This window comes from Puntigrus tetrazona, chromosome 24 (assembly GCF_018831695.1).
Source record: "Puntigrus tetrazona isolate hp1 chromosome 24, ASM1883169v1, whole genome shotgun sequence".
NCBI lineage: Eukaryota > Metazoa > Chordata > Actinopteri > Cypriniformes > Cyprinidae > Puntigrus > Puntigrus tetrazona.
The window spans coordinates 540,796-565,950 of NC_056722.1; the positions used below are offsets into that span (position 1 = coordinate 540,796).

The 25,155-nt window shown below is 36.6% G+C and overlaps 1 protein-coding gene across 2 annotated transcripts; it reads right to left on the reverse strand.

The window, feature by feature from the left end:
* Window positions 1-7,670: 7,670 nt before the first annotated feature.
* Window positions 7,671-24,564, reverse strand: LOC122329406 (2-lysophosphatidate phosphatase PLPPR4). 2 transcript variants are annotated; one of them, XM_043225606.1, is made up of 7 exons: window positions 24,200-24,563; window positions 20,989-21,174; window positions 15,670-15,799; window positions 14,141-14,336; window positions 12,609-12,666; window positions 11,430-11,603; window positions 7,671-10,932 (listed from the first exon to the last, which is right to left on the reverse strand). In XM_043225606.1, exons 1-7 carry the CDS (start codon window positions 24,275-24,277, stop codon window positions 9,529-9,531), a joined length of 2,226 nt encoding a protein of 741 aa, XP_043081541.1. In that variant the 5' UTR covers window positions 24,278-24,563; the 3' UTR covers window positions 7,671-9,528. The 2 variants fall into 2 exon arrangements, with proteins under 2 accessions (XP_043081541.1, XP_043081543.1); XM_043225608.1 differs by lacking the exon at window positions 20,989-21,174 and having other exon boundaries at window positions 24,200-24,564.
* Window positions 24,565-25,155: the final 591 nt, after the last annotated feature.

Below are 25,155 nucleotides of genomic sequence, written 5' to 3' on the forward strand. Positions count from 1 at the left end.
GAACACCTTTGGGATGAATTATAGCGGAGACTGAGAGCCAGGCCTTCTCGTTCAAAATCGGTGTGTGACTTCACAAATGCGCTTCTGGAAGAATGGTCAAAAATTCCCATAAGCACACTCCTAAACCTTGTGGAGAACCAGGGTCCTCTTCTAGGAAGAGTTGAAGCTGTTGTAGCTGCAAAGGGTGGACCGACATCATACTGAACCCTATGGATTAGGATTGGGATGTCACTTAAATTCAGTCGAATTCAAATGCAGTAAAAAAAGAAATGTAGAATTTCAAATAGATCTTTTTTAATTCTATATATTTAAAAAAGTCATCAACATCACATAATTCTTAATAAATCATTTGAATGTGTATTTTGTAACATGTTTTACTGTCATAAAAAAAAATTGAATGAAATTGTGATGGGGCCGTTGTTCATAGCAGTGGGTGAAGTTTCAAGAAAAATGGATTTAATTAACAGCTCAAAAAAGTGCATTCAGCATAAGAATAAGCTTTTTCCAATGATTTTCAAGCAAAGCTTGCACTTTACACAGGCATCAGGAGAAAATTTGGCTACAACTCCAGCTCAGTATCCCCTTCTTTCTCTCTATGGGCTTCCTCTTGGAACAAACAGTTAGCTTTTATAGGTGATGCACCTCCCCTAAATTTCAAACAGACCAATCCCACAGTTTCCTCTAAAACTGTTTCACTGTAAATGTACATATTTATGATTCAAACAACACCATTAACATCTTTAACTGATTTCACTCATTTCCCTTTACAAACATTTGTCCAAAGACATACAAAAGAAAAAACTATATCCACATGGGTGTTGAACAGACTCCTCCCTTTCCATGGATGGAATAAACAGGGCCCCTCCTACTAGGAAGCACCAAAGGGAAAGGTAAGACAAAGAAAACCATAAATTCATTACGCAAATGTTATTTGTTTAAATGGTCTGTTAATTTCTCTTATTTTACAGAACTCACAAACCACCACCAAAACATAAGTCACACTGGAATGTGCTCCTTCCATGTGACTGGAAAAACAAAAAGAAACAAATAAAGTTACTTCAAACTAAACATTGTGGTATGGTTATTTATCTCACGTCTTTCACAGCCTTACTTTATCACAGAAATGTAGTTACATTTTCTGAAAAAGAAAAAAAATCTTAGTGACTTTTAAACTGTATGTTTTTAAAAAATATATATTTTCCTTGAGGCGATCTGTGGGTAGTCACTAATGAAAGTTGTGGGACTCTGCTGCCATATTGTTTGCATGTTATTTTGATATACATAAAACTTGACTACACTTGATTTAATGCTGTAATAGTAAATGTTAGTAGTTAATAACCTGGAACAGAATGATTGTTCGAGCTAAGGTGCTACTTTGATAAATCAAAATCTGCTTTCATCTTCATAAACTGAATGGGAATGCATGTCTGGCCATCGCTCTCTAAATGTCAGCACGGTGCTTGAGAGAACATTGTGGCAATTAGCTTCATGGCTCACTGCACCGCTAATCGTGCAACGCCGCGTGTGAAAAGCGCCATGTGTCATTTGTCAGAAATGAGGCCAACTCTTCATGATGAGCGTGTATATTTATGCGAGTATACAGGTGTAAAGGTGAGTCGCCTACTGTAATCCAAACAGCAAGTGTGACAAAAATAGATGTAAACGAATCTGACAATCTTGGGAAAACCACCCTAGTGTGTGGATTCAGGTTTCTTAATTTGCTGTGAGGTGAGCCATACGTTCCTAGAGGAATTATTTATTAAGCTCTTTATTTCCTCAGCGTTCCAAGTTACGTTTAATTTTAGTTTAAAATTTCTCCTACGGTTCCTTCCGTAAATGTACTCAAGCACTGATGTAAAAATTCTGACTGATGTACTGATAAATGGCCAATATAAAATGAATTTAATGAATATTTTACATGCATATGTTACAGGTTTTATTTTGTACGTGATTAATTATTTGACAGCACTAATCACAAGATGAAAATGCACATTTTCAGTTGTCTGTGTAAATGATAAATATGTGAAAACTGTGAATTGCTATAAGTGTGCGCGAGTTTCTTTCCAAAGCAAGATCGCCGACTGCTGGCCTGGCATGCATAATCAATCACCTTTATTTATATAGCGCTTTTAAGAATATATATCGTGTCAAAGCACCGAACAGTATCGAATTTGGAGAATAGAGTGTCGGTAATGTATAATGATTAAACGCTCAATTTTCAAACAAGGCAATTCATTACCGAAGGCAGAGACGTCGTTGTCTAAATCGGCTCAGTTTCAATAGGATCTCTGTAATAAAATCGATGATAATTGCTGGAAATTAAGTGTCCCCAACTAAGCAGGCCAGAGGCGACAGCGGTAAGGAACCAAAGCTCCTTCTGCGACAAAAAAAACCTTGGGAGAAACCAGGCTCAGTTAGGGGGCCAGTTCTCTGTCCAAACTAAATATTGTGAGATATCTAGAGGCAAATCTGAGCCCAGTTCGTGAAATTGCTGAGACCTCTAAAGGAGATTACTGGATTCTCTTTAGCTTGGGGTCAGTTAGATGAGCGATCGTCATTTTCTCCTTCATCATCTTCGTCACTGTAAACGTTACCCTTCCGTTGTATGTCCACATGTCTTCAGATGTCAGTTTGTGTTTTAGTCACGGAGCAACCACAGATATGAGGCTGAGCAAATGCATCTGTTTCTAACGATTCGTTTGTAGGCTGCTAACAAACAGCTTTACCTCCCATGAGACTCTTTCAGTGTCTGCTCCGAAAGCAAATCTATCCATAGATGAGCTGTGAGAGAGATAGACAGCTTTTGTGGAGTTTATTAAAATAAAGCAAAAAAAAAAAATCCACATAAATTAGCATAATTATTCTTAATTGCATAATTAATTAAACACAGAGTCAGTTCAAGGTTGCATAAAATCAACAACAGTGCAGACTTTGTATAGCCTACGACAAAAACAGAAATAATACAGAAACTACAAATCCAGGTCGGGAGTTATGTTTCTGACTTTTAAACCTTTTCTAGGACAGAAAGAAAAAGATTTGTATATTAAATATGATTTAATCATTGATCATTGATTTTTAAACACTTACATGCTGTTTTCTGATCCAGAAATAATGAACTGTTTTGAAAGTGATAACAGTCAGTTTTATGTTTAATATCATGGCAGTGAACGTAAAACTAGTCAAATTATTATCATCATATGTAACCCAGCTCTGCAGTATGTTTTGTCTAAAATAACAGCAGATCATTTTCTGGCTGTATAACCTTATTTTAAATGACAGCAGTGTCTTTTTGATACACATTTAATTATTGATTCATTTAGATCAGAATGGACAGTATTTTGCTTTAGACTTCATTATTTTCTTCCACAATGCTTATACCAGTTCTGCAGTACAAATGTTTATTATTAAATTATCATTTCAGTGCATGAACGTTTCAAAGTCACCATGAAACCAAAATCATTCCTATTTACATTAAAAAAATTTGCCTGGTCTTTTTTGTGCATGATTCATAAGTGCAAAAAATATTAAAAATCGGTTGGCAATGCCATGTTATGCTGACTTAATCATCGAAATGCCAAGCTCTTTTTTCCTCACATTTCTTTATTTTCTAGCAATGGAATGCATGGCTTGTATTACAAAAACACAGAGACTCATTCAAATGGCGTTGCCTCCTCCTCTGCATCAACCCAGTGAGATTTTTATTAATAAAACGCCAGCTTGCCTGTGGCTGAGGGGCCGTTCATGAAAAATTCAGAGGTGTTTAGGATGACATGATCCACCGCACAAATCTCATCAATCTGCCAGCAGCCTGTGGTTAAAGTTTGAAAAACCAGTCACGGTGTTTTCATCTGTATGCTGAAATATTAGAATTAATATACAATGATCAATTACAAAAACGCGGTCAGATGAAATGTATATTAGTAAATCAAAAATTTAAAACCATTTTTAAATGCATTGTGCTGCACGCAGTCATTTAATTCTTTTATGTCAACGTTAATATTTGGTGAACAACTGCTTCTGATAAGTACCAAAGTAATGATTCAAAAATCTTATTATTGTTATTATTATTTTATGATGATTTGAAAATTAACATTTTATATATATACAATATATGTTGTTGATACTGATGGAGCAGCTGTCTAGACCCTAGGCAGTTGAATTGTATGGAGGTGGTGGAGGTGAAGGCTGTTTGAAGAGCTGGCACTCCATAACATGAATGGAAAAAGCTCCCTTACTCTAAAGCTGAATTTGTTTGTTGTGGAGAATATATCTCAGCTGAGTGTGTTGAAATGCTGTACGTCCCTGAGGATCATAAACGAAAAGACATCTTCACTATCGTGCATACTAACTAATCCATCGACTAGAGTGAGAATTGCACATGGTCTTTGGGGATGAAGAAACTGCAAATGAAAGTTACTTGAAGCCTTTGTACTTCCATTCAGGCTTTGTTTTTTTGCACCAGAGACGCTGTGTGGTGTGTGCACTGGGCCTAGGATTTTATGACAACATCTCTGTCTTTCAGTTTGAAATCATTGTGTCAGATGATGTTGGTTTTTTTTTAGTTATTTGGCTGTATGTTACATTTACTACACGCTTTCCACTTGTTACTATAGCAATGCCGACAGTGAAAATTGTGCATTTAAGTGTGTGCTTTAAATTATGTTCAAACACATCAAAAATTGTAATTGGATTTGAATTTGAACATGCAATGGACCACATTGAACCATATTCTCCCACTATTACTACAATATTGATAACAGGCAGTGGACTCTGGCCTGTGAAAGTTTCACTTATGTGATGCGCTTAAAGAGGAGCTTTCTGTCAGTTTCAGTCTTCAAATCAGAATGTTTCTGGGCGGTTGCGATGGTCTGTTAGTAAAAGTGTTTGGACACAAACAAATATCCGAGGCATCTTTAATACTGCAAACAACTGCATTCAACAGTTTCTACTGATCCGCACATATCCACAGCTCATTTATCACCCGAAGTGTGAAGACACAATGTCTAAATGCCCGGCCTGAACCCCTAATACATTTCAAATTGTAAAAAAAAAAACTATTGGCTCTCACAATCGGACCTTTATTTCATTTCCCAACTGCCCCTTGCGCCATTGCTGGCCATATCTTATACAACATGACTTGAAGTTTTGACCTTTCAGAGCTCATATGCTGTGAGGTAAATATGAAATCAGCAATATATAAATAAACTGTGATGCTGACAAATGGTTGTTTCATTAAAGTCACCGCTGCACTTAAAGGGCATACATTAGCATTTTAATTTCTAATGGCATTGGAAGGTTGCAGCTTTAAAACGAGGACATCAATTTGGCGTGTGAATTCACAATTTACCCAACTTAACCTTGCTTGAAGGAGTAGTTTATCCAAATATGAAAAAAACAGTCATTATGTACTCACCCTAATGCCGTTCATGATAAAATGTTAAGAATATTGATCACTGGTTTCCATGCATTACAACAAATTAAACATTTGTGAAAAAGTTAACAAGTACCCAAACCTGTTAAAATATCCATGCTTCTACTTCAGCTTCAGCTATTTCTATTTATGAATTTCATGCCCTCTGATTTCCGATGTGCACGCTCTCTAAAGTTCCGCCATCACCTGAACAATCATTCTTATTTCCATCTACTGTATCATTTATGCATATTTTATCCCACTATTTTTGTATCAGTTTGAATGTGAGCGAATCACATTCATTATTAATTCGTATCCAATACATTATTCAACGATACATATCCAAAACTAAATTCCTCATCTTTCAGACACAAAATAATTCAAAGGCAATAGTTGCCTGCATTCAGAAGCTGTCATTTCCTTGGGAACCATCAGCCCGCGCTAGCTTTAGCGTGTTAGCTTCACAGATTTCAAGATCTTGAAGATTAATAGTTTCCTGGTTAACACTATGTTAACTAAACACAAAAGTAGCACAGACTAGCGTTTAAACAAATGATGGCTGATTTTGAAGAAGTATGTATTGAAGTATATTAAGTTAAAATAAACCTGTTGTGGATTGTCCTTGCCTTACCCTAACTAGCGTGGAACTGTGGTAAGCCTATTATATATTTTTACTTGTGGTTACTAATTATACTAGCTGTGCTAAATTATGGTGGCTATGGGGTTCTTTGCGTATATTTATGTATATTATGTATTAACGATTTTGTTTGGATGATGATGTTTTGAGGACAGAAGCTTAAAAATGGCGCTGTTGAAAAAAACAGCATTCTGGTTAGATATGTTTTGAAGCATGGCTGCTGGTTTGAGCTGGTTTAAGCTAGACCTAAGATGGTTTTAGGCAACTAGGACCAGGACCAGCACATGACCAGCTCAAACCAGCATCCATGCTTCAAAACATACCTAACAGGTATATGGCGTATACTTATGCGAACGTTTTTTTTCTGCATGATCCAGAGCTTCTATTGTTGAGTTTATAAAGTTTTATTTTCCTTCGGTTTACTTCATCGGTTCATAAGAGATGAGTTGTATCTGGCAGCGCTCACATTCAATTTAGGTCAATTCACTGACCTACTTTATACTGTACGATGATAATTACACATGGCAGTCTTAACGAGACCAGCGTTTCCTGATCATGAAAGGAGCTTGTGTGTGTGTGTTTGTGTGGCATCGGGCGTTCTTGATCTGGTGTGAAATTAATGTTTCTTTTAAAACATCCTCATTAAATGTATAGCCACGGATAAAGCGATGCACGCCAGCTTTGGTTTGCTTAATGCAGTAGATGTAGGGTGGTGTGGAGGAAGGGATGTGAGTTATCTGACCGTGATAATTTTCTGACAGCGAGTATATTCGAGGATGGATGAAAGACCACAGGCAATGATTTAAACTTGTTACGCCTTAATTTGTATTCGACCCACGGTCTGTCGTATTCGTGCACGGCTGTTGACTGTTCTCAGCTGACAGAGAAGTCATTCTCACATCATAATATTTGTACATTTTTATGACACTATTGATGAAGAAACATGAGGCACTTTCCAAAAGTAGCATCCCATTCCAATTTTGCCATTTAATCTCAGTCTTGTAGTTGACAGTATGAAAAAAAAAGTGTTAGAATTCTGGCATAATCTGATGAATTGCCAAAAGAATGCCAAAATAAAAGGTACACAATGTAATTGTGTGTACTGTGTATATTTTACATTTATATGTAAATACGCAAACATACAGTGTACATATCTTGAAATTATTCATGTGTATACATTTATACATATATCATCGTCTTAGAATATAAGGTTCTATCTGCATTCTAAACAGTTTTTGAGCTTTAAAATATTTGCATTCCATAGACTTGAATATAACTCAGGGCCAAAGGACCTTTTACACAGCTTACAAAAGAAACATCATATAATGTAAATAAGATGTTACATAATATGTGAATAAATGAATTTTGAATAATTCCAAGGTGATATATATATATATATATATATATATATATATATATATATATATATTACTTGATTTATTACTTGATTGTTTAGTTAATATTGTTGTTAAAAATGATTACAATTACATAATTAGATTAAACACCTTGTAATAATTAATTTGACATTTTTAAAAGAGTTTCAATGTGTATTCTGTGCCTCATTTGTGAAAAGTGCCACTACAAATGCGCAGCCAATTCATTATTAAAGAGACTCAGCCGTTCTAAATGGCAAATGTTTATTCAAACACTGATACAGCACAGTTTTTCTTCATCTACCCTCTTACTGGAGTAAAACAGAACCATGTAACGATAGAAACAAACTGTTTGTATTCTCAAAGGTGACATACATTAACGAAGTTTGACGTTATTTTTCTGTCCGGTCGCTGCAACATTAACACGTAACATCACCGCAACAGGTTCGACTGGATTCATTCCTATCCAGACCGAACCTCACGTCACTGTGTCGATGACAGTCACACAGAGCGCTACAGAGAAAAATGTTCCTCAGAAAACACAAACTGCTATCAGCATGCTTAATGCATTTCTAAAATCGTTAGCGCACATTAACGGGTATCCAAACAATCTCTTGACATGTTAGAGATAACATACGGTGTATTCTGGTGTGACTTTATCTATAAAGATTGTCGACAAGTCATTTATATTCAGTATAAATAATCACATACTCAGCTGCTACACAAATGCATAATTTACGAAAAGAAAACCAAAAAACAAGTGTGAAATATCAAACTACCATGCACTGGCTACAGCTGTGCTGAAAGAGTTTGTGGTATATAAGAATACAGACTTCTATAGAAATGTTTCAAAACTGAATCTTTCCTTTAAAATACCCTTTGGCACATTAATTTACAGTTTATAAAAAGTTACACAGTAAATTATCATGGAATTAAATGTCACTGCTGTAGTTTTAACAGCGAATATGACACTAGATTTAATGAGCCACTTCACGCTCATTGCAAATCTCTTTGTGAACAGTAAAGCCATTTAATTTGTAATTCTTTTTGTTAGTGTTCGGCTACACAAGTGTATACAGTAAAAAACATTTAATATGACAGTTTTGGCCTAAAAAGCTCACAGTGGAATAACCACAGTTAGAAAATCAACGTGGAATATATTTTTTTGCTACTGATGCTGCTGACCTTAAAACAAGTATGACATAAAATCAGAATTATTTGAAGTAAAATTAATTATTTTATGCAAATATACATTTGAGGAAAGAGTGGAAGATTGATATTAGGTGAAATAATGTGTTTTCTCACAATAGTAGTTTTAAATGGAAGTAATAAATCTCATTAATAGGCTATTCATTGGTATTTGTACGTAAAATGTATTCTTTTTTTTCTCTCTTTTGGATAGACACTGATATATACAATATTATGTGTCTAATAAAATATACACAAATGTGTATTTTTACGTGCAAATTTCTACAGATACAGTACATACAGTATGTAAAGTATTTGTATTGCAAGTAGTAAACGTGAAGTGCATGTCGTTTTATGACTATCATTTGCTACAGAGAATTTTCTAAGCACTTATGGTCATAAGAAATTTCAAATGACAGCTTTCCGAAGAGTGCACTGCACATTTTTTTCTTAACTTTTTGTTTTTACATATCGTTCTCAGAATTGGCCAGCACCAAGTTTAAAAGTTATATACAGAATACAAAAATAAGAGTTTCAGCTAGCATAGTTATCAGTGAAAGTATGACTATATGGAAAATCTTTTAAGATATCTGAGATGTTAAATACTTTAATACAGTGTTGCAGTTCAATCTTGGCACAGTCACAGTTCCAGCTTCACAGTGTTTCACTAAAGGTAAGACTGTTTCCTTATGATATACTGTCATTTGTTTACAATGTTGTTATCGCAAAAGTAAACAAAGTTCTGACCAAACCTGGATTTTGTGCTTTTGTTGCTGCCATATCGTGAATCATCAGTGAATCGTCTCATGCATAACAGGTGATGCCATTGAAGATGTGTAAAATCTAGCACATGTGTCTACACAACACCAAACGTCTTCTGGTTATTTCATTTTTTCTGTTTGTGTCAAGATAATTACTGATTACTCTTTGAAAACTGGGGTGGTGGATGTTCCCTTGTAAAAAATATTCCTGGTATTGTCTGGACTGTTTCCTCTTTCAGGAATAAGGATCCTAGTTTTTCTGCGCAAGCTCGAATCGCGACTCTCAGGACCAGATTCAGTCATTTCCATGGGAGTGACCCGAATGGTGGAAATGGTCTGGTTGGGATGGTGGTCACTAGCTGTTGCAGATAAAGCAGGGACAGTTGGCACTGCGACGACTTTAGGAGCATTGGGGCCATTTTTCTTCCTATCTGTAGAACTGTTCCCATCCCTCACGGATTCTGAACTCTCAGAGTCTCGATTCAAGTCATTGAGCTCAAATGACTGCCTGAAGCTGCTTTGGGACTTCCACGTCCAGGAGCCACTTCCATCCGTGGAGTGCGCGTGCACCAGGGGTCGGCCGTTCTCCGGATGGGCTTCCACCCGAATGATGGCTCCAGTGCTGCCTTGACCTCCAGACTCCTCAGTTAGGCTCTTGTAGCGCTGCAGAGGAGCAGTGGAGCTTGTGTGGCTGCTGCTCTCAGAACTGGGAGAGCTCCCCTGCAGGAGACCTTGCTGCTTGGACATTGCAATGACCTGCATAATGCGCGGCTGGCCATTGGAGTTAGTCCTAACCACCGGTACCTCCCCACCCTTCTCCCCAGTCCTCTCCATGCTTTTAAGCCATTTGTCACGGGCGTTACTGGTATTTGGCAAACCACCCATGTTCTCCTGTGTCTCCTCTGGGATGTGCACCAGCTGTGAGGAACCAGGCCTAGACTGCATGGGTATCCGAGTACCACCAGCAATTCCACTGGGGTTGTTAGGTAGTGTTGAACTTCCAGTTGCCATTTTTAGGTATGGGGTTCCAGGTCCTTGATGTTCGCCATTGATTCCAACAGCTGAGGGTTCAGAATTGCAACGGACATCCATGCTGTTTGGAGGGGACTGTCCTGGTCCGCCTTCCATGGCATGCAGGGAGTGTTTATGGTTTTCATTCTTACTCTTCCATTGCATCAGCAGCTGCTTCGATCGACTGGAGTCTACAGAGGAGGTGTGGATGGTGGCATTGCGGAAAGCAGATTCATCCATGGCAGGCGTATGCACTCTTGGCAAGGTGTTGAAGGTCACCATGTTCTCTTTGTGTGGAGGACTGCGGGTGATGACCTCCACATCTCCACTTGGTCTTTTCAAGCTGCTAAGAGATCCAGCCTGGTGGTGTTGGGTGCTGCGATGCAAGATGCCCTCAGAGCAGGAAGATGAGAGGCCATCGCTGCAGCTCTTGGCTGGTAGGTGGTGACCTTGCTGGCAAAGGTCAGCCATAGTTCGATGAGAATCGCGAATGTGAAGATGACTTGATTGTTTCTCCTTGCTCGGTTGGAAGTTTCCTACAGCAAACAAACCCTGGATGGAAAAAAACACAGTATTTCAGTAGTATTTTCTAACATGTTTAAAAATAAGGGTTTGGGTAACACAATTTACTTGAGTGGGAAACGTTCCTGGATCAACCTTTTTTTTGGTCCTGGTACAACTTATGGGTTCGGCTAAGTGCTTGAGTTTGGAGCGTGAAAATAATTATAATTACATGAAAAAACTACAATTACCTTTTTGGTCCGATTTTAGGGTTAGGCTTAGGGCTGGAGTTTGAAGCATGAAAAAAAATGTCTGATTCCCTTTGATTTTAGGGCAGTGGTGGAACTTGGCTTATGATTGTTGGAAGGGAATGTTGTTCTATAACCAACAAATGTCTGATTCAGGAACATGTCCTATTTAATTAAATCTTGATATCCATGTTTTATGTTGTAGACATACAAGTAAATTGCCTTTCCAAGACACTTTGTCTTGTGAAATGTCTTTAAAATGCGATTAAATATATGATAATCTGTTTATATTTATCTCACTAGATAAACAGCGATGCCCCCTCCTAGCAGGAAGCCCAGGTAAACATCAATGGCGTGGTTCTTGTGCTGAATAATGCGGGTTAGTCCACATATAATAGCAGAGATGATGAAGGAGAACACCAGAAGAGGCTTCAGCAGTTTGGATGAGTCTGTCAGCGTGCTGTTGAAGTACATCTGCAGAAGAAAAAGACTATCAAGAGATGTTTCCAAGCCAAAGCAGAATCAGGTAGCGAGCCAGAACCATAACATTTGTACTGAAAAAAATCCACACACACTTTGAGAATTATAACAATCTTCAAACCAAAATTAATTAACCACAGGAAACTTAATTCAGCTGATTGAGGGTATCATTATCGCTACACCACTGAAGCACATTTTGAGACTTGGTAAACCCCAGAGTCGTGAGATGGTTGGTACAGTTCCCAGAGACATGAGTCACCATCCACTGACTCAAGATTATTAGACTCACTATACATAAGATGACAACGTGTAAGATCATTTCAACAGCTTAAACTGTGCTGTTTTATAAGTGATATTCATAAGTGCTTTGAGCAAAAGCACATTGACTGTATCAGCTCATTACAAATAGCAGATTCTTTGTTTTATATAATGAATCAACTGCGTTTCAGAAAGGAGCTCAAGTTAGAAAAGAAAATCAAGTTTTTCTCTGGGTTTGATATTATAACTTAAAGAGACATACATGAACTAACCTGCCACTTACTAGTAAAGTAAATTGTATACACATTTTTAGCTCTATGTACAAGTGGCGTCAGACTGTGCATGTAAACCCACACTCTTAGGACATCCAGAATGCACAACTTATAAATTCTTACGAAAATCTATATTTTGGTAGCTTATATAATGTGCACATAGTTAATGACAACAAATAAAAAAGAGAAAAATGTAAAGACTCCAATGTACTAGAATGGATTACATACACATTAACACACACACACACACTCCATTTCGCTACTTTGACAAGCTCCACTAAACTGCATGAAGGCATCTGGATGTTGCTGCACAAATTACAGTGGAGAGCTGTTGTCCTTTTATCCACACATCAGGGTCAGTTTTGAACAGAAGGTGACAAGAGTGCAGCTCCATTTTTTTTATAGGTCTCTTAACAACACAGTGAAATCAAAGTGTGTGAATGCTTTTGAATTACTGATTTTTACTCACCGAGATATACACGGCAGCAAAGGATGCCAGCGTAGCATGCTGTGATGGGAAGGATTTTCTGAAATAAATAAAAGCAATTGCGATCAACTCTGTCATCAAATGAAAAAAAATGCAGAAGACGCATTTGAAATGTATCACCTCAGCACCTCTCTTCTAGATGCATATTGTCATATCACTTTTATATGCGGATGCTATAAAGTGTTAGGGGTGGTTTCTTGTGTGTTGCTGTATGGTTGGTATTTATTGCATGTGGTTGCTAGGGTGTTAAAGGTGGTTTTAGTGCATCTTTGCAGTTTCTAGGATTGAAAGGGATTGGTTTGTAGTGCACTGCTATTCTAGATCATAGATATGATTTAAAGGAGACCTATTATGCCCCTTTGTACAATACGTAATATATGTCTCAAGTATACCCAGAATGCATTTGTAAAGTTTCTGTTTAAAATACCCTACAGATCATTTATTATTTTGAAAAAAGGCTGTTTTTGTGCATGTCTCTTTAAATGCAAATAAGCTGCTCCTCCTCGCCCTCTTTTCAGAATAGGGTTATACCTTTAAAGCTATTATCTCAGATACTTCGCCAAAAAAAATCTGTTTGGTTTTGATTATCATGTATATTGTGTTGAAATAGTGTGTTTTAGTGTACTATGCGTATTTTTGCTTTTTTATTTACCCAATTTTAAGAACCCAATCTGATGTATAGTTCACATTTGAGGCTTAATACTATAGAAAAGTGATCCAGCTGATTTTAGCTAAATATGGCACACTGTTGCTTTAAGCAATGATATAAACATCACTCAATGTAAATTGAGATTATCGTAATTAATAATCGCAATTACAATTTCAAGGAAATAATTTTTGTACATCCCTAATCAAGTCTCCTCTTAAGCAGAAAACCATCGCAAAAAGCTCTGCTACAATGTAATATACTATATTATATCTGACATACAGTAAATAAAAGAGTCTAAAGAATAGAAAAGATTCGATGCGATGTACCTCCACATTATTTAAACTTTCAGAACTTGAGGCATTATACTTGCTGGTCTACAACACGTCCAACTCAGTCTGATAGCGAGATCCCAAATCATCAGAACAGCGAATCTCTCCAGACAGAGCTGGAGTTATAAACGGGGTAAACGGTATTTGTGTCAGTGTACTGTATGCTTAGAAATTCATAAGCCACTTCAGTACTTCATTATTTAGTGAATCTACACTAGTGAAGAGATGGTCCACAGCCTCATCTGTTCCCTTGAAAACCAACCTTGTTAAAAAGTACATCAAAAGCTATTCCTTTAATCTACAGCCTCTATTCTTAGGCTGCACTGAGGCTTGGCTCTGATTCTTGCAGGCTTTTGTGTCTGTTTCGTTCCTATGAATCCCTGAGTATCAGGAGTTCACACTTGAGTAATATTTAAAGATTTTTTATCAACTCGTTTGTATCAGAGGGTGTTAAGATAATCTACGTTTCAGATGACTGTGGCAAAGTTAATCCAGCACAGATCTAGGTCTCCGTTCCCCACGAATCAGAGCCGTACCTGCCGGCGTTGATGACAGCGGCGTCAGATCCTGAGCAGATGTCCTCTAGGATGAAGAAACTTTCATCACAGGAGGTATTGAGGTGAGTGTAGTTGGGCTTGCAGACAGTCAGGAAGTAGGGGGCGGGGTAACCTGTCGACAACTGGATGATGTCGGTAATCAAAGCTGTGGCGCATAAGCCAAACACATGAACGCCTGAAGGGAAAAAGACACCGAATGTGACGTACTGGTATTTCTTCAAGCTGATAAATAATATATTAGAGGATATTACCAATGCTACCAATTTGTACGTATTTTATGAGGTGGATAATTTGAACGAATGCACACAACCTCACTCGTACGTTTTTTTATTTTTTTTATAATTTCTGTGAAGTTCGATTCTTTATCTTAAGTCCTTATAAAATACACACAATTTCGAATTTATATGAATTAGCCACCTTGTTGAAAGCGTACAAATTGCTGTGATATTGGGTTGATATTAATCTGTGTTTTGTGTGAAAGCTTTACAAGGGAAGTCAAACCAAAATTTATTCAGACACCTTCAACAATTTTTAACTTCAATCACAGTTTATTCGCTGATCGCTATAGTTTAGAAAATGGTAAGAAAATACGACACAAAATAGAACTAATTCATCTTGATAATGTCAGATAGCTTTGATAGAAAGACACATAATGAATTAAGTTGAATAGCTGTTAAATTTAATTAAACAAGATAATCCAATGTAGGTTAACCGATTACCAAGCAACGCCTAGTTTTGTTCAGTCTGTGGTGTAAAAAGGTCACATTAGCAATTAAAGAAAATCACCTAAGCAAAACATGGTAAGGTCAAAGTGAATAATAAACACAGAAGAGGGTATGTATTTTGTACCCAGCATATATTACAGAGGAGTTTAAATGTTTAGAAAAAGGTTGTTATTTTGATTTTCTTTGCATACAAAAAGTGTTCTTGTCGCTTCTTAAAATACAGATTGATCCACATATGGACTATTTTGTCTATGTGTTTCATACTTTTCTGGTCCTTGAGAGTGTTTATTACTTTAACAGTCAATGGAACAGCCTCGCGGTTTTCATCCAAAATATCTTAAATTGTGTCCCGAAGATGAACAAAGCTTTTATGGGTTTAGTGATTAATATGTGTTTCAGGGGATTTATGATTAATGGTGTTTCTAGTCAAATTGGAGTTGATAATCTAATGTCTCTTAACATGTTTTAAAAAAGCACATGGCTCCATAGCCCCATCACTTTACAGCGTCTCTCTCCTCAGAGTGTGTAGATGACCCTATTTTAATGGGCTCCTAATAAAGACTCAGGAAAAAGGTCTATAAAAGTAAACATAATAATTACACAAGGGTACATAATTTACAGAATTTAGATTTTTGTCTTAATTATTACTTTAATACAAATGTATAATACATTTAATACATTTTTTAAATCATTCCACAGAATTCTGGTAAAAAAAAAAAAGGGATACTTGGTAAAATGCATATCTGGAGTGAATGAAAGACATCTACGAGAAATGTGACCTACCCACAAACCTGACACCTCGCCGGACGAAAGAGTTAAAGTTGCAGCCCGCGGCGTTGATATCGGCTTCAGCTCCTCCTCTGGACTGCGCTCGGGACAGACAGCAGAACAGAATCCCCTCTCCTATCATGATCTGTAGACACGAACACACCGGGTCAGAGGCGGAAGTGGATCAAATGTTCAGGATATCTCTCTTCTCGGATTGCACTCAACGGTCTCATACTAACTCTTCAGGAGGTTCTTTTTACCGTGACACCAAACACAAAAACTCTGAAGTGAAACTGCAGATACCTTCAAACAGAACGGCCGTAATGTCCTTGTCTACTTGTAAATGCACAGTTTTGATGAGCCATAATGCAATCAGCTCTCACTTGGGCTGAGAGAGCGGCCGTTTTGATCATCGCACACTTATGTATTAATGCCCATCTTAAGCAGGGCTGTCAGTGTTCATCAAAGACACATCCATCCTTAATCTGCTCCAGATCTGTCCTCGGCGTTTCACCTCCCTGTCTTCTGAAAATCATGCACCCACTGACTTCTGCACAAACAGCAGGCTGTGAAGTGCTGCTTTCATGGAGATGAATCATTTCAGCTCAACTGGTCACAAGCTTTGTAAAACCTTGTTTGAATCCTTGGTCCCTTCAATCCAGGTTTGTAACATTCACCACCGTAGGAGTTAGGTTTTTAATTTAAAATAGATTTATTTAGAATACTTATGTAAACTACATATTTAATATCTATATATTAGTCGTTATATGTTTAAATAACTGTTAAATATTATTTATAATATAGCAATTATATATAATTAAAGTATAATACTATATTAAATAATAAAAAAATTATAATTTAATTAGAATATGTTATTTGTGTGTGTATATTTGTGTGTGTATGTATATATATATATATATATATATATATATATATATATATATATATATATATATACACACACACTATATATATATATAAATAAATTAAAATAAATAAAACAGTAAGTAAACAGTAAAATAATTAATATATTAAATAATAGAATAACATATTAAATTAAAATAAATTATACACACACACTACTATATTAAATAATTAAAATATAATTAGTATAATTACTGTATTAAATAATTAACAATAAATACATATTAATTATAATTATGACATTAAATAATGAAAAACATATTTTAGATAAATCAGTAAAATACTATTTACTATTACTATATATATATATATATACTATACTATACTATATATATATAAGTATGATTTAATTATGTATAATTCTTTAATATATATGTTTCTTCTGTGTATCTTCACATCATTTAGACATTGTAACATTAGGGTTTAGTGTGCCACAAGAGAAATGTCTAGTTACGTGAGACTGGCTTTGCACTGGCTGTTTTTTGTCTTTAGCTCCATATAGGCCACACACACTCGACAGTGCGCAATCTTTTCTTCTATATTGTATAGGTCACCAGGTGAGGAGTTTAAATCCCAGTGGGATCATGGGATTGATTTCAGCTGTGCTCTATACTCTGGCCTGGTGGGGGAGGCGCTAAGGATACAATCTAAACATTGGCAAGACCATGTGCCACACCGTGACCTGAATCAGATTCCAGGAAGCCCGCAGATCCCACCGTCCCATCCCATCTGACCATCTCGGCCTCTCAGACACTCATATTGTGTCAGGACACCTGGAGGAACCACAGGACGCCCCATCGCCTGCAGTCACTTCCTGCCTGATGCTAAATCTGGACTACGTAGGTAAACAGATTGTAACCCAAAAACAGGCTAAAGAAAGGATGGAGTGGGTCATTTTTAATGACTGTCATCACCTGACAACTAAAATGTGTTTTTAGAAACACATTACCATGCATTTTTATGCAGCCGAACATGTTGGGATAAGATGCAAACGTGGTCAGGGCTCTCGATGTCTGAAACTCAAACTGAATTATTTAATTACCTAAAATTGCTAGCATGGTGCTCACATGCTGCAGAGAAAAGTACACTGGGTGTCTTTGTAACGGCTAGGCATTTTAGTCATTCATCATCAGTTCTGTAGGAAAAATCTCAGATTTGAAGAGATTTCAATATGAACTCATGCAATTCTCCCAAGGCCAGATCATCTATCAATTTTTATTTTATTGCTCTATACTCAAGCTTTATGAAAGTAAAATGAAAAATGCATTTTCTATTTTTAAGATTAAATCAAATAAAATGTAAAAGAAAACTGACAATTATTTTTTTAATTTTACAAAAAGGCCTAACTAGAATATAGAAATAACTTTCTTCTTATTATTTTAAAAATAGATATTTTTCAAATCTACATGCAACATTGATTGCAATGGTTTTATTAATTTAAGATTTTCCACTTTATTACAAGACCTTTTAAGGCCAATTTTAAAGATGCAGAATCACTTCCAATGAATTCTTAAAGTGATGCTTTAATTCAAAATATACCTCATATGTAAAAGAACAATAAAAGCCAATAAAGTTTTCTTCTGGGTGTATTCATATGCTATTTTACTAGAGAGTTTATCTATTGCTGTTATTGCTTTGGTTTTGTTAATATGACATATCCAATTTAATATAAATGTTTCTTTGCCTAAAGATAGATTTTAAGTGCTCATGTGAAAAAAAACGTAAAAGTAAACGCAATGACATGCTTGATAAATGTTTATGACCTTAATATAAAAATGCCTGTGGAGTTTTTCGAAAATCGCCCTAAAAAAAGTGCGAAGATGATCTCATTCTGTTTATTTCTTCTCCAGAACAGAGTAACTATCATCTACGAATAAATTCAGTGGATCAGAGAGACGAGGACCACAACTAACTCATTACCGCCGAGTGCTCATTAGTGTTTGCGAAACCATTTAACCATCCTGTCATTTCGGAGACAACAGCGTAATCTGCCCTAAGAACTCAACATGAATTTGAGTGTGAAATAATCTTTTTTTCCATACGAGTGAACAAACCGAACTATCATAATTCCCCAGTAAAGCCTAAAGCAAAATCTGCTCCGGGACTGGCAGTTAACCGGAGGAAACCTTACTAGGTAGAAGATGAGAAAAGCAAATTCAGTGTGTCATTAGGGCATCCTCGGAGGGCCGGCAGCGTCGTGATGCACCGAAGGTGTTATAAAGTCGAGGAGAGAAAGATGCTATCTGGCAGATCACTGCCTATGGAGTAGTGTGAGCAAAAACTGGGTATTTGGGGTATTTGAGCTATTCGTGCGTCAACTTTCTTTTCTGTAGTGTTTCAGATGAGGCAAGCTGGTTTGCGTCAGCTGTGATAACAGACCACAGGCTAACTCTATACATTTCTACAAGTAAGACATTCTCGAACAACATTCCTGTCATTGAAGTTTCAAAAGTATGTTCCACTTTTAGCTTTGCAGCTTGTCTGCGAAATGATTAGAAAGTTAAAATGCATTTTCGTTTTCTGTACAATGGCTCTTAGAGACTGTCTTGTTAGAAATGATTTGGATTAATGTTTACGCACTCTATTGTTCCAAAACTCGGTTTTTCAAAGGGCTCTACACGATCAAAGTCGAGGATTAAAGGTCTAGCGAAACAATTGGCCATTTTCTATGAAAAATGCCAATTTATATAGTTTTTTAACCACAAATGCCCCCCCATACCCCCTTGTCGTTTCAAATCAACAAAAGCTTAGTTTGTCTTTGGAACGCAATTAAAGATATTTTGGATGAAAACGCATTCACAGCCAAGTAATAAACACTGTTTTTACAAGGTCCAGAAAAAAAGAGTCCATCAATCCTCAAAAATAATCCATCTGCCATCTGTATTTTATGAGGCGACGAGAATACTTTTTGGATATTTTGGCACAATGGTGATTCGGTGAGACAGAGGAGAGGAAATATTGAGCAAAAACTTATTTTTATATTCTTTTACGTAAAAAGAGTATTCTCATAGCTTCAGAAAACACAGATTGAATCACCGATGGCAGATGGACTATTTTACGCCTGACTTTGTGAGTCTCTCGGCAGTCAATTATTTGACTTATTTGTGTTCTGAAGACGAACAAAACCTTAACGGGTGATTAATAACTAAATTTTCATTTCGGGGTGGAGTAACCCTTCACCGAAGTTCAGCTAACCTGGACTTTTCAAATGTGATCACACAATGCATGAAGCTAGTGCAAACTAAAATAACCATTTTGAATGGTAATATGTTTAGTATATATTAGGTAGTATATAATTTCATTCCGAGAATTTTATTTCGGTCACTTTCCACAAATAAATAACCACGTAAATAAACACCGGTGTAGGCAGAAGCCTTGCTTATTATGCACTAAATTAGATAACAATGTTACATAATCATTACCCAAAATAAACATAGTTCAAAGCTATTTTTAATCAATAATGTAGTTATATAGTTACGTATAACATTATTTTTACAAAGTGAATTACATTATTTTAATTCCTCATCACATTTGTTCTAAAAATTAACCCCTTCAATATATACACACTTTCCACATTAATTCTAAATCCGAGGTTACAATAAAAATATGTCTTTCCATCAACATAAGAAGTTGTGGCTATGAGAAATGGATGTAGTTCCTTCAACATAGCATCTCAAGGTCACGATATAAGAACGTTGTTACCTCGACAAAAATGATGGCCACGACATAATATCACGTTCCCACAAGTTAAAGGATCACTCCATTTTTTTGGATATAGGCTCAATCTCCAAATAACTCCCCAGAGGTTATAAGTTGAGTCTTACCGCTTTGGAATCTATTCGGCCGATCTCCAGGTCTGACGATATTACTTTTTAGCATAGCTTAGCATAGATCATTGCATCCAATTAGACCAGTAGCATTGCCTTCAAAAATGAAAAAAGTGTTTCCATATTTTTCCTATTTAAAACTTGACTACTCTCTCACTGCTCAATATCGGCCAAGAAAATCACAACTTTTCATTTTCCGTAGGTACACGATATACACAAAAGCGTTGAAACAATAACTAAAATCTGGGACATAGAATATAACCTTATTGGGAAGAATGTGCACATTTTTCTGACAATGTCATATTATTTTCTATCTTATGTGAATGTTTCCTGGCTAGAATTAGATGCAGAGTGGACCAGACTCTATACCGCCAGCCAAAACTCTGCCACTGCAAGACTTGTATTATTGCAATAATTGTTTGACAGAAATGTTACTCCAGGTACTCATAAGGCTCGGATGAATCACAATAATGCAGGCAACTTCAGCAGGAGGTCAGGGGTTTGTGTTCCATCCAATATACAGTATCCCAAAGCAGAAGTGCATTACGCGTACGTGTGTGTAGAGGTACAGAGTTAGACTGACCGTGATGGCAGGAGCTGCGAAAGCGAGGCTGAGGAGCATGAGGAAGGGAATGACCTCATGAGTGGGTTCAATATAAGGCAGACTCAGACTGCGGTCGTGACAGCTGAAACCCCAGCGGACCGGTTTGAAAATGTCCGTCCACTCCAAAAAATACACACTGACCATAGAAGAGACCAGGAGGGGAAGCTGTAAGAGAGGACAAAACATCACATAACTCTTGAACAAACATTTTCAAAGAATTAACGGGTCCCTGTGGGAATGTACATACAGTCAGCCAGCCAGCCAGTAGTCAGAAGATAAATAAAATCCTACGTATACGAAAGCCATATTATAAGTCCAGGTGATGCTTATGAGGTGATATCTAAAGGTCTATGGCCTGGTTTCATAGACAGAGCTTCGCCTAAGCCAGGATTAGGCCATAGTTCAATTAGGACTTTCAGTTAGGGGTTTAGAAAAAAGCGTGCATGATGTGCATGTTTCTAAGCTTTTGTCCAAGTAAGCCCTACTCTGTTTTTTACTTTTATAAGTTTATATATTTACAAAAGCGATTCTCAAAAGTCAGGTTTTTTTCATTATGCATTTCAATTAATCTCAATCAAACTGCATTTGGGTTATTTTGACTAGGTTACAAATGAACTTCAAAAAACAGCTAACTAGCGCAATAATACACATTGAACACATTAGACATTGTTTTTTTGCAAATAAACTCTTCATATTCTTTATGACAGATTGTTTTGTCGTGTTCATCACTCTAAGCCAGTAATTAAGAGCTCTCGGACGTTTTTACAGTAGAGCGGTTGGGTCAGTTTGCGGGCATTTGACATGCAGATGAATACAGCACGCAGCTGCCGTTCTGTGCTGATTCTGCAGAGTTGCGCTTTGGCCGGCTGATAACACTGACCCATATTTTCTTCCAAAGCGCCGGCACTTGGGACAAACCGTAAGATATTTACAAAGCAGCCGACCATCACCATGAGCATCAAAGAGAATCACAACCCAACCAAAGCCTGCTTGCTTTAACAGCAGATTAGAAGTTTTACATCAGATGATTGTTGCAATTCTGTTTGAAAGATTCTCAGTGAACATTTTTCTGTGCCTTTATAAAGGCGTAATGGTATGTTGATGGTATCGGTTTGCAGTTATGTTAACACACACACACACACACACACACAATTGTTGAAACATTTTTTACTCAGAAATTGCTAGTAAACTTCAAAATAATTCCAAAGAATCAGCAAGTAAATAAAATGTGAAATCCTGAAGTAGACCAATTAAAAACAGTGTTTTTACAGTGTATATGAAGAATAATGAAGGTCGTTTGATCCAAGTCCATTCTTTTTCCTGATTGAATATCCATTGTTAATCGGAAATACATAATGTCATGCTGAATTAAAACAGGCTGTGAATGTAATTTCATGTTGACTTCAAGATTATCCCAAATGAAAAGAAGAGGTGTGACTGGGGTCTTAATAATTGATGGCTTTAAACGGGGAGGATAGCATTACTTACTGGCTATTTTCAGATCTATTTGGGACAGGCACCATCCCAGCAGGTGCAGATGGTGTCCGGATGGTAAAGGACCCGTTACGATAAGAGCATTGCTCCACATGAGGAGACGTGGAGGTTTCTTTGACCTGATGAAACTTAAGCGATATCTCGAGAAGCACAAAATCCAACCGCGTCTGCTGAGCACATCCATCATATCTCTTTACAAACCCTGATCCTGATCTTCTAGGCTTTCATTTTTGGTATTTGGCAAACAATTTTGCAAAGCTCACCGAAAAACAGCAAATGGAGGAATGAATAAATGAATGAAAATGTCCAATTCAGCACAGCCCTGCATAATGTATGAATGCATGCTTAGATCTTCCTCCTAAGTACTAGATCACGTGTGTCGGTGTATGCATGTGCGCATGAAAGCTGCACTGCCTCAATTCTTTATGTCACACTGACCTACATATATTCCACTAACCCCATCATGATGCATGGAGAGCAGTGAAGCCCTCCTGGGGCAAACATCTAAGAAGGAAAGCTGACAGAAGCACAGCATCCCAGTGCTGACATCACTCTCTGCCAGTTGGTACATATCAAACCGATAATATATTTAAGAAAGAAAAGTGTGAAATGCCGTCTATGGAAGTATACAATGCTCACTAAAAAGCTTGGATGCACATGTCAAGTGATTAATCACATCCAAAATAAATGTATGTGTACTGTGTATATTTATTATGTATAAATACACACACATACAGTATATATTCACATGTATATATTTAAATTCATATAATTTATGCAATAAATATAATTAATATATACATATTTTTCTTAAATATATACATGAATGTGTGTTTTTATATATACAGTACATAACAAATATATGCAGTAAACACATGTGTAAACAAAAACTTATTTCAGATGCGATTGTGATTAATTGCTTGACAGCACACACACACACACACACACACACACACAATCACACAAAAATGTCTTCTTTTAATTTTATTATTTAAATTTAATGCTAATAATAATAAAGCTGGTGAGTCTTTTTGTTTGCACACTGTGCTTGAATTGCATTTTAAAAGAGCCATAAACTGTCAAAAGTTTTGAAACTTATAATCAGCCATAATTAAAAACAAATAAATAAAAATAATTACAAAATTACACACACACACACACAAATATATATAGGCTTTGTATATATATATATATATATATATATATATATATATATATATATATATATATATATATATATATACATAAATATGGCAAAATATTCTCTTTTCTCATTGCTTTTTTTTACAAATAAAGTTTTTTTTTTTTTTACTTAACTGTTTATCCTAGATTCAATGGAGAACAAAAAGGAGACTTTTTCTTATGATTGCAATATGAACATTGTCTCAACAGTCGTTTTTTTTTTTGTTCCATTTCTCCCAAGGGATTTAGCAGAACACCTAACCGATCAAGGAGAACTCCATCAAGTCTTACGGGCTTTGAAGAGCAGCATTACGAGCACCACAATCCCTCAGATTCACTTTATCGCCACGTACAAATAGCCAAATATTTCAATGTTCCGTCTATCGATTCAGCTACGACCGTACTATTTAAAATACATGTCCTGAGCATTAAAATGGAACTGCCATCTCCTTTGATCTCGCAAGTTGTCACCTGTCAAATCAAACGTGCAAATGTAAACAGACGGGTCTCTTACCTCCACGAAATAAAAGCATGGCAGCAGTGTGACGCTCTCTTTTATCATCTTCTCTTTCAGTCTTTCTCTCGCAGACATCGTATTTCTCTCCTACAATAAACGCCGATAACCTGTTGTGTCCTAAGCGTCCACCTTCATCCAGCAAAACAAGCCGTCTAGATCAGCTGCTGCTCGCTCCATTGAGATGCATGATGCACACAGAATCAAACGACAGGCGCAGTCTACACTTTCACTATTTACACGCACTGTTTATATTGCGGTGGAATATGATTGCAATTGAACGTAAGGACAGAGAGGAAAATATTGCCGGCTGGATGACATCAGATTTTTCAGATGACGGTCTCGCGCCCTGCCGCGCATGCGCACACGCTGCGCATTCCTCCAGTCGTTCGCATTATTATTAATAATGTCACGAATGTAGACGGTAACCGTTGGACGTGTTCTTGTAGGATACAGGAAGCACTAAAGTAGCATTTTATTATTCGATATCCTACCACAAGAAAAGTGCGTGTAGGCTACATAGGCACACTGGTATATTAACAGAATTGCAACATCAAAGGATTTCTTCATTGCTTTTTTTTTTTTTATTATTATTGATTCCTCTGCATTTAGTGTCAGAACTGCCACTTGTTCTCCTGATATCGTAATCTCACCTGTTAAAACGAATTAATAAAGCAATATAGCCTATTAATGCTAGGCCTGAAGTAGCCTGATGCAGTTCGGTAAAATATCCCATTGTGCAAAGTAAATACAAAAAACACAACGTGGATTTTATTATGGTGGTTTAGAAAAAAAATAATTTTATTCAACTTACTTTTCAATGCGGAATTAAGCCTTTTCTGCGAATGTGAGAGACTTCCGGCAACTGTCCATAATTAAGGTAATGCATTAAAATAATAGTAATGGTGAAATAAACCAGTTTGCAATATCAAGCAGCAAAACGAGACACCGGAAAT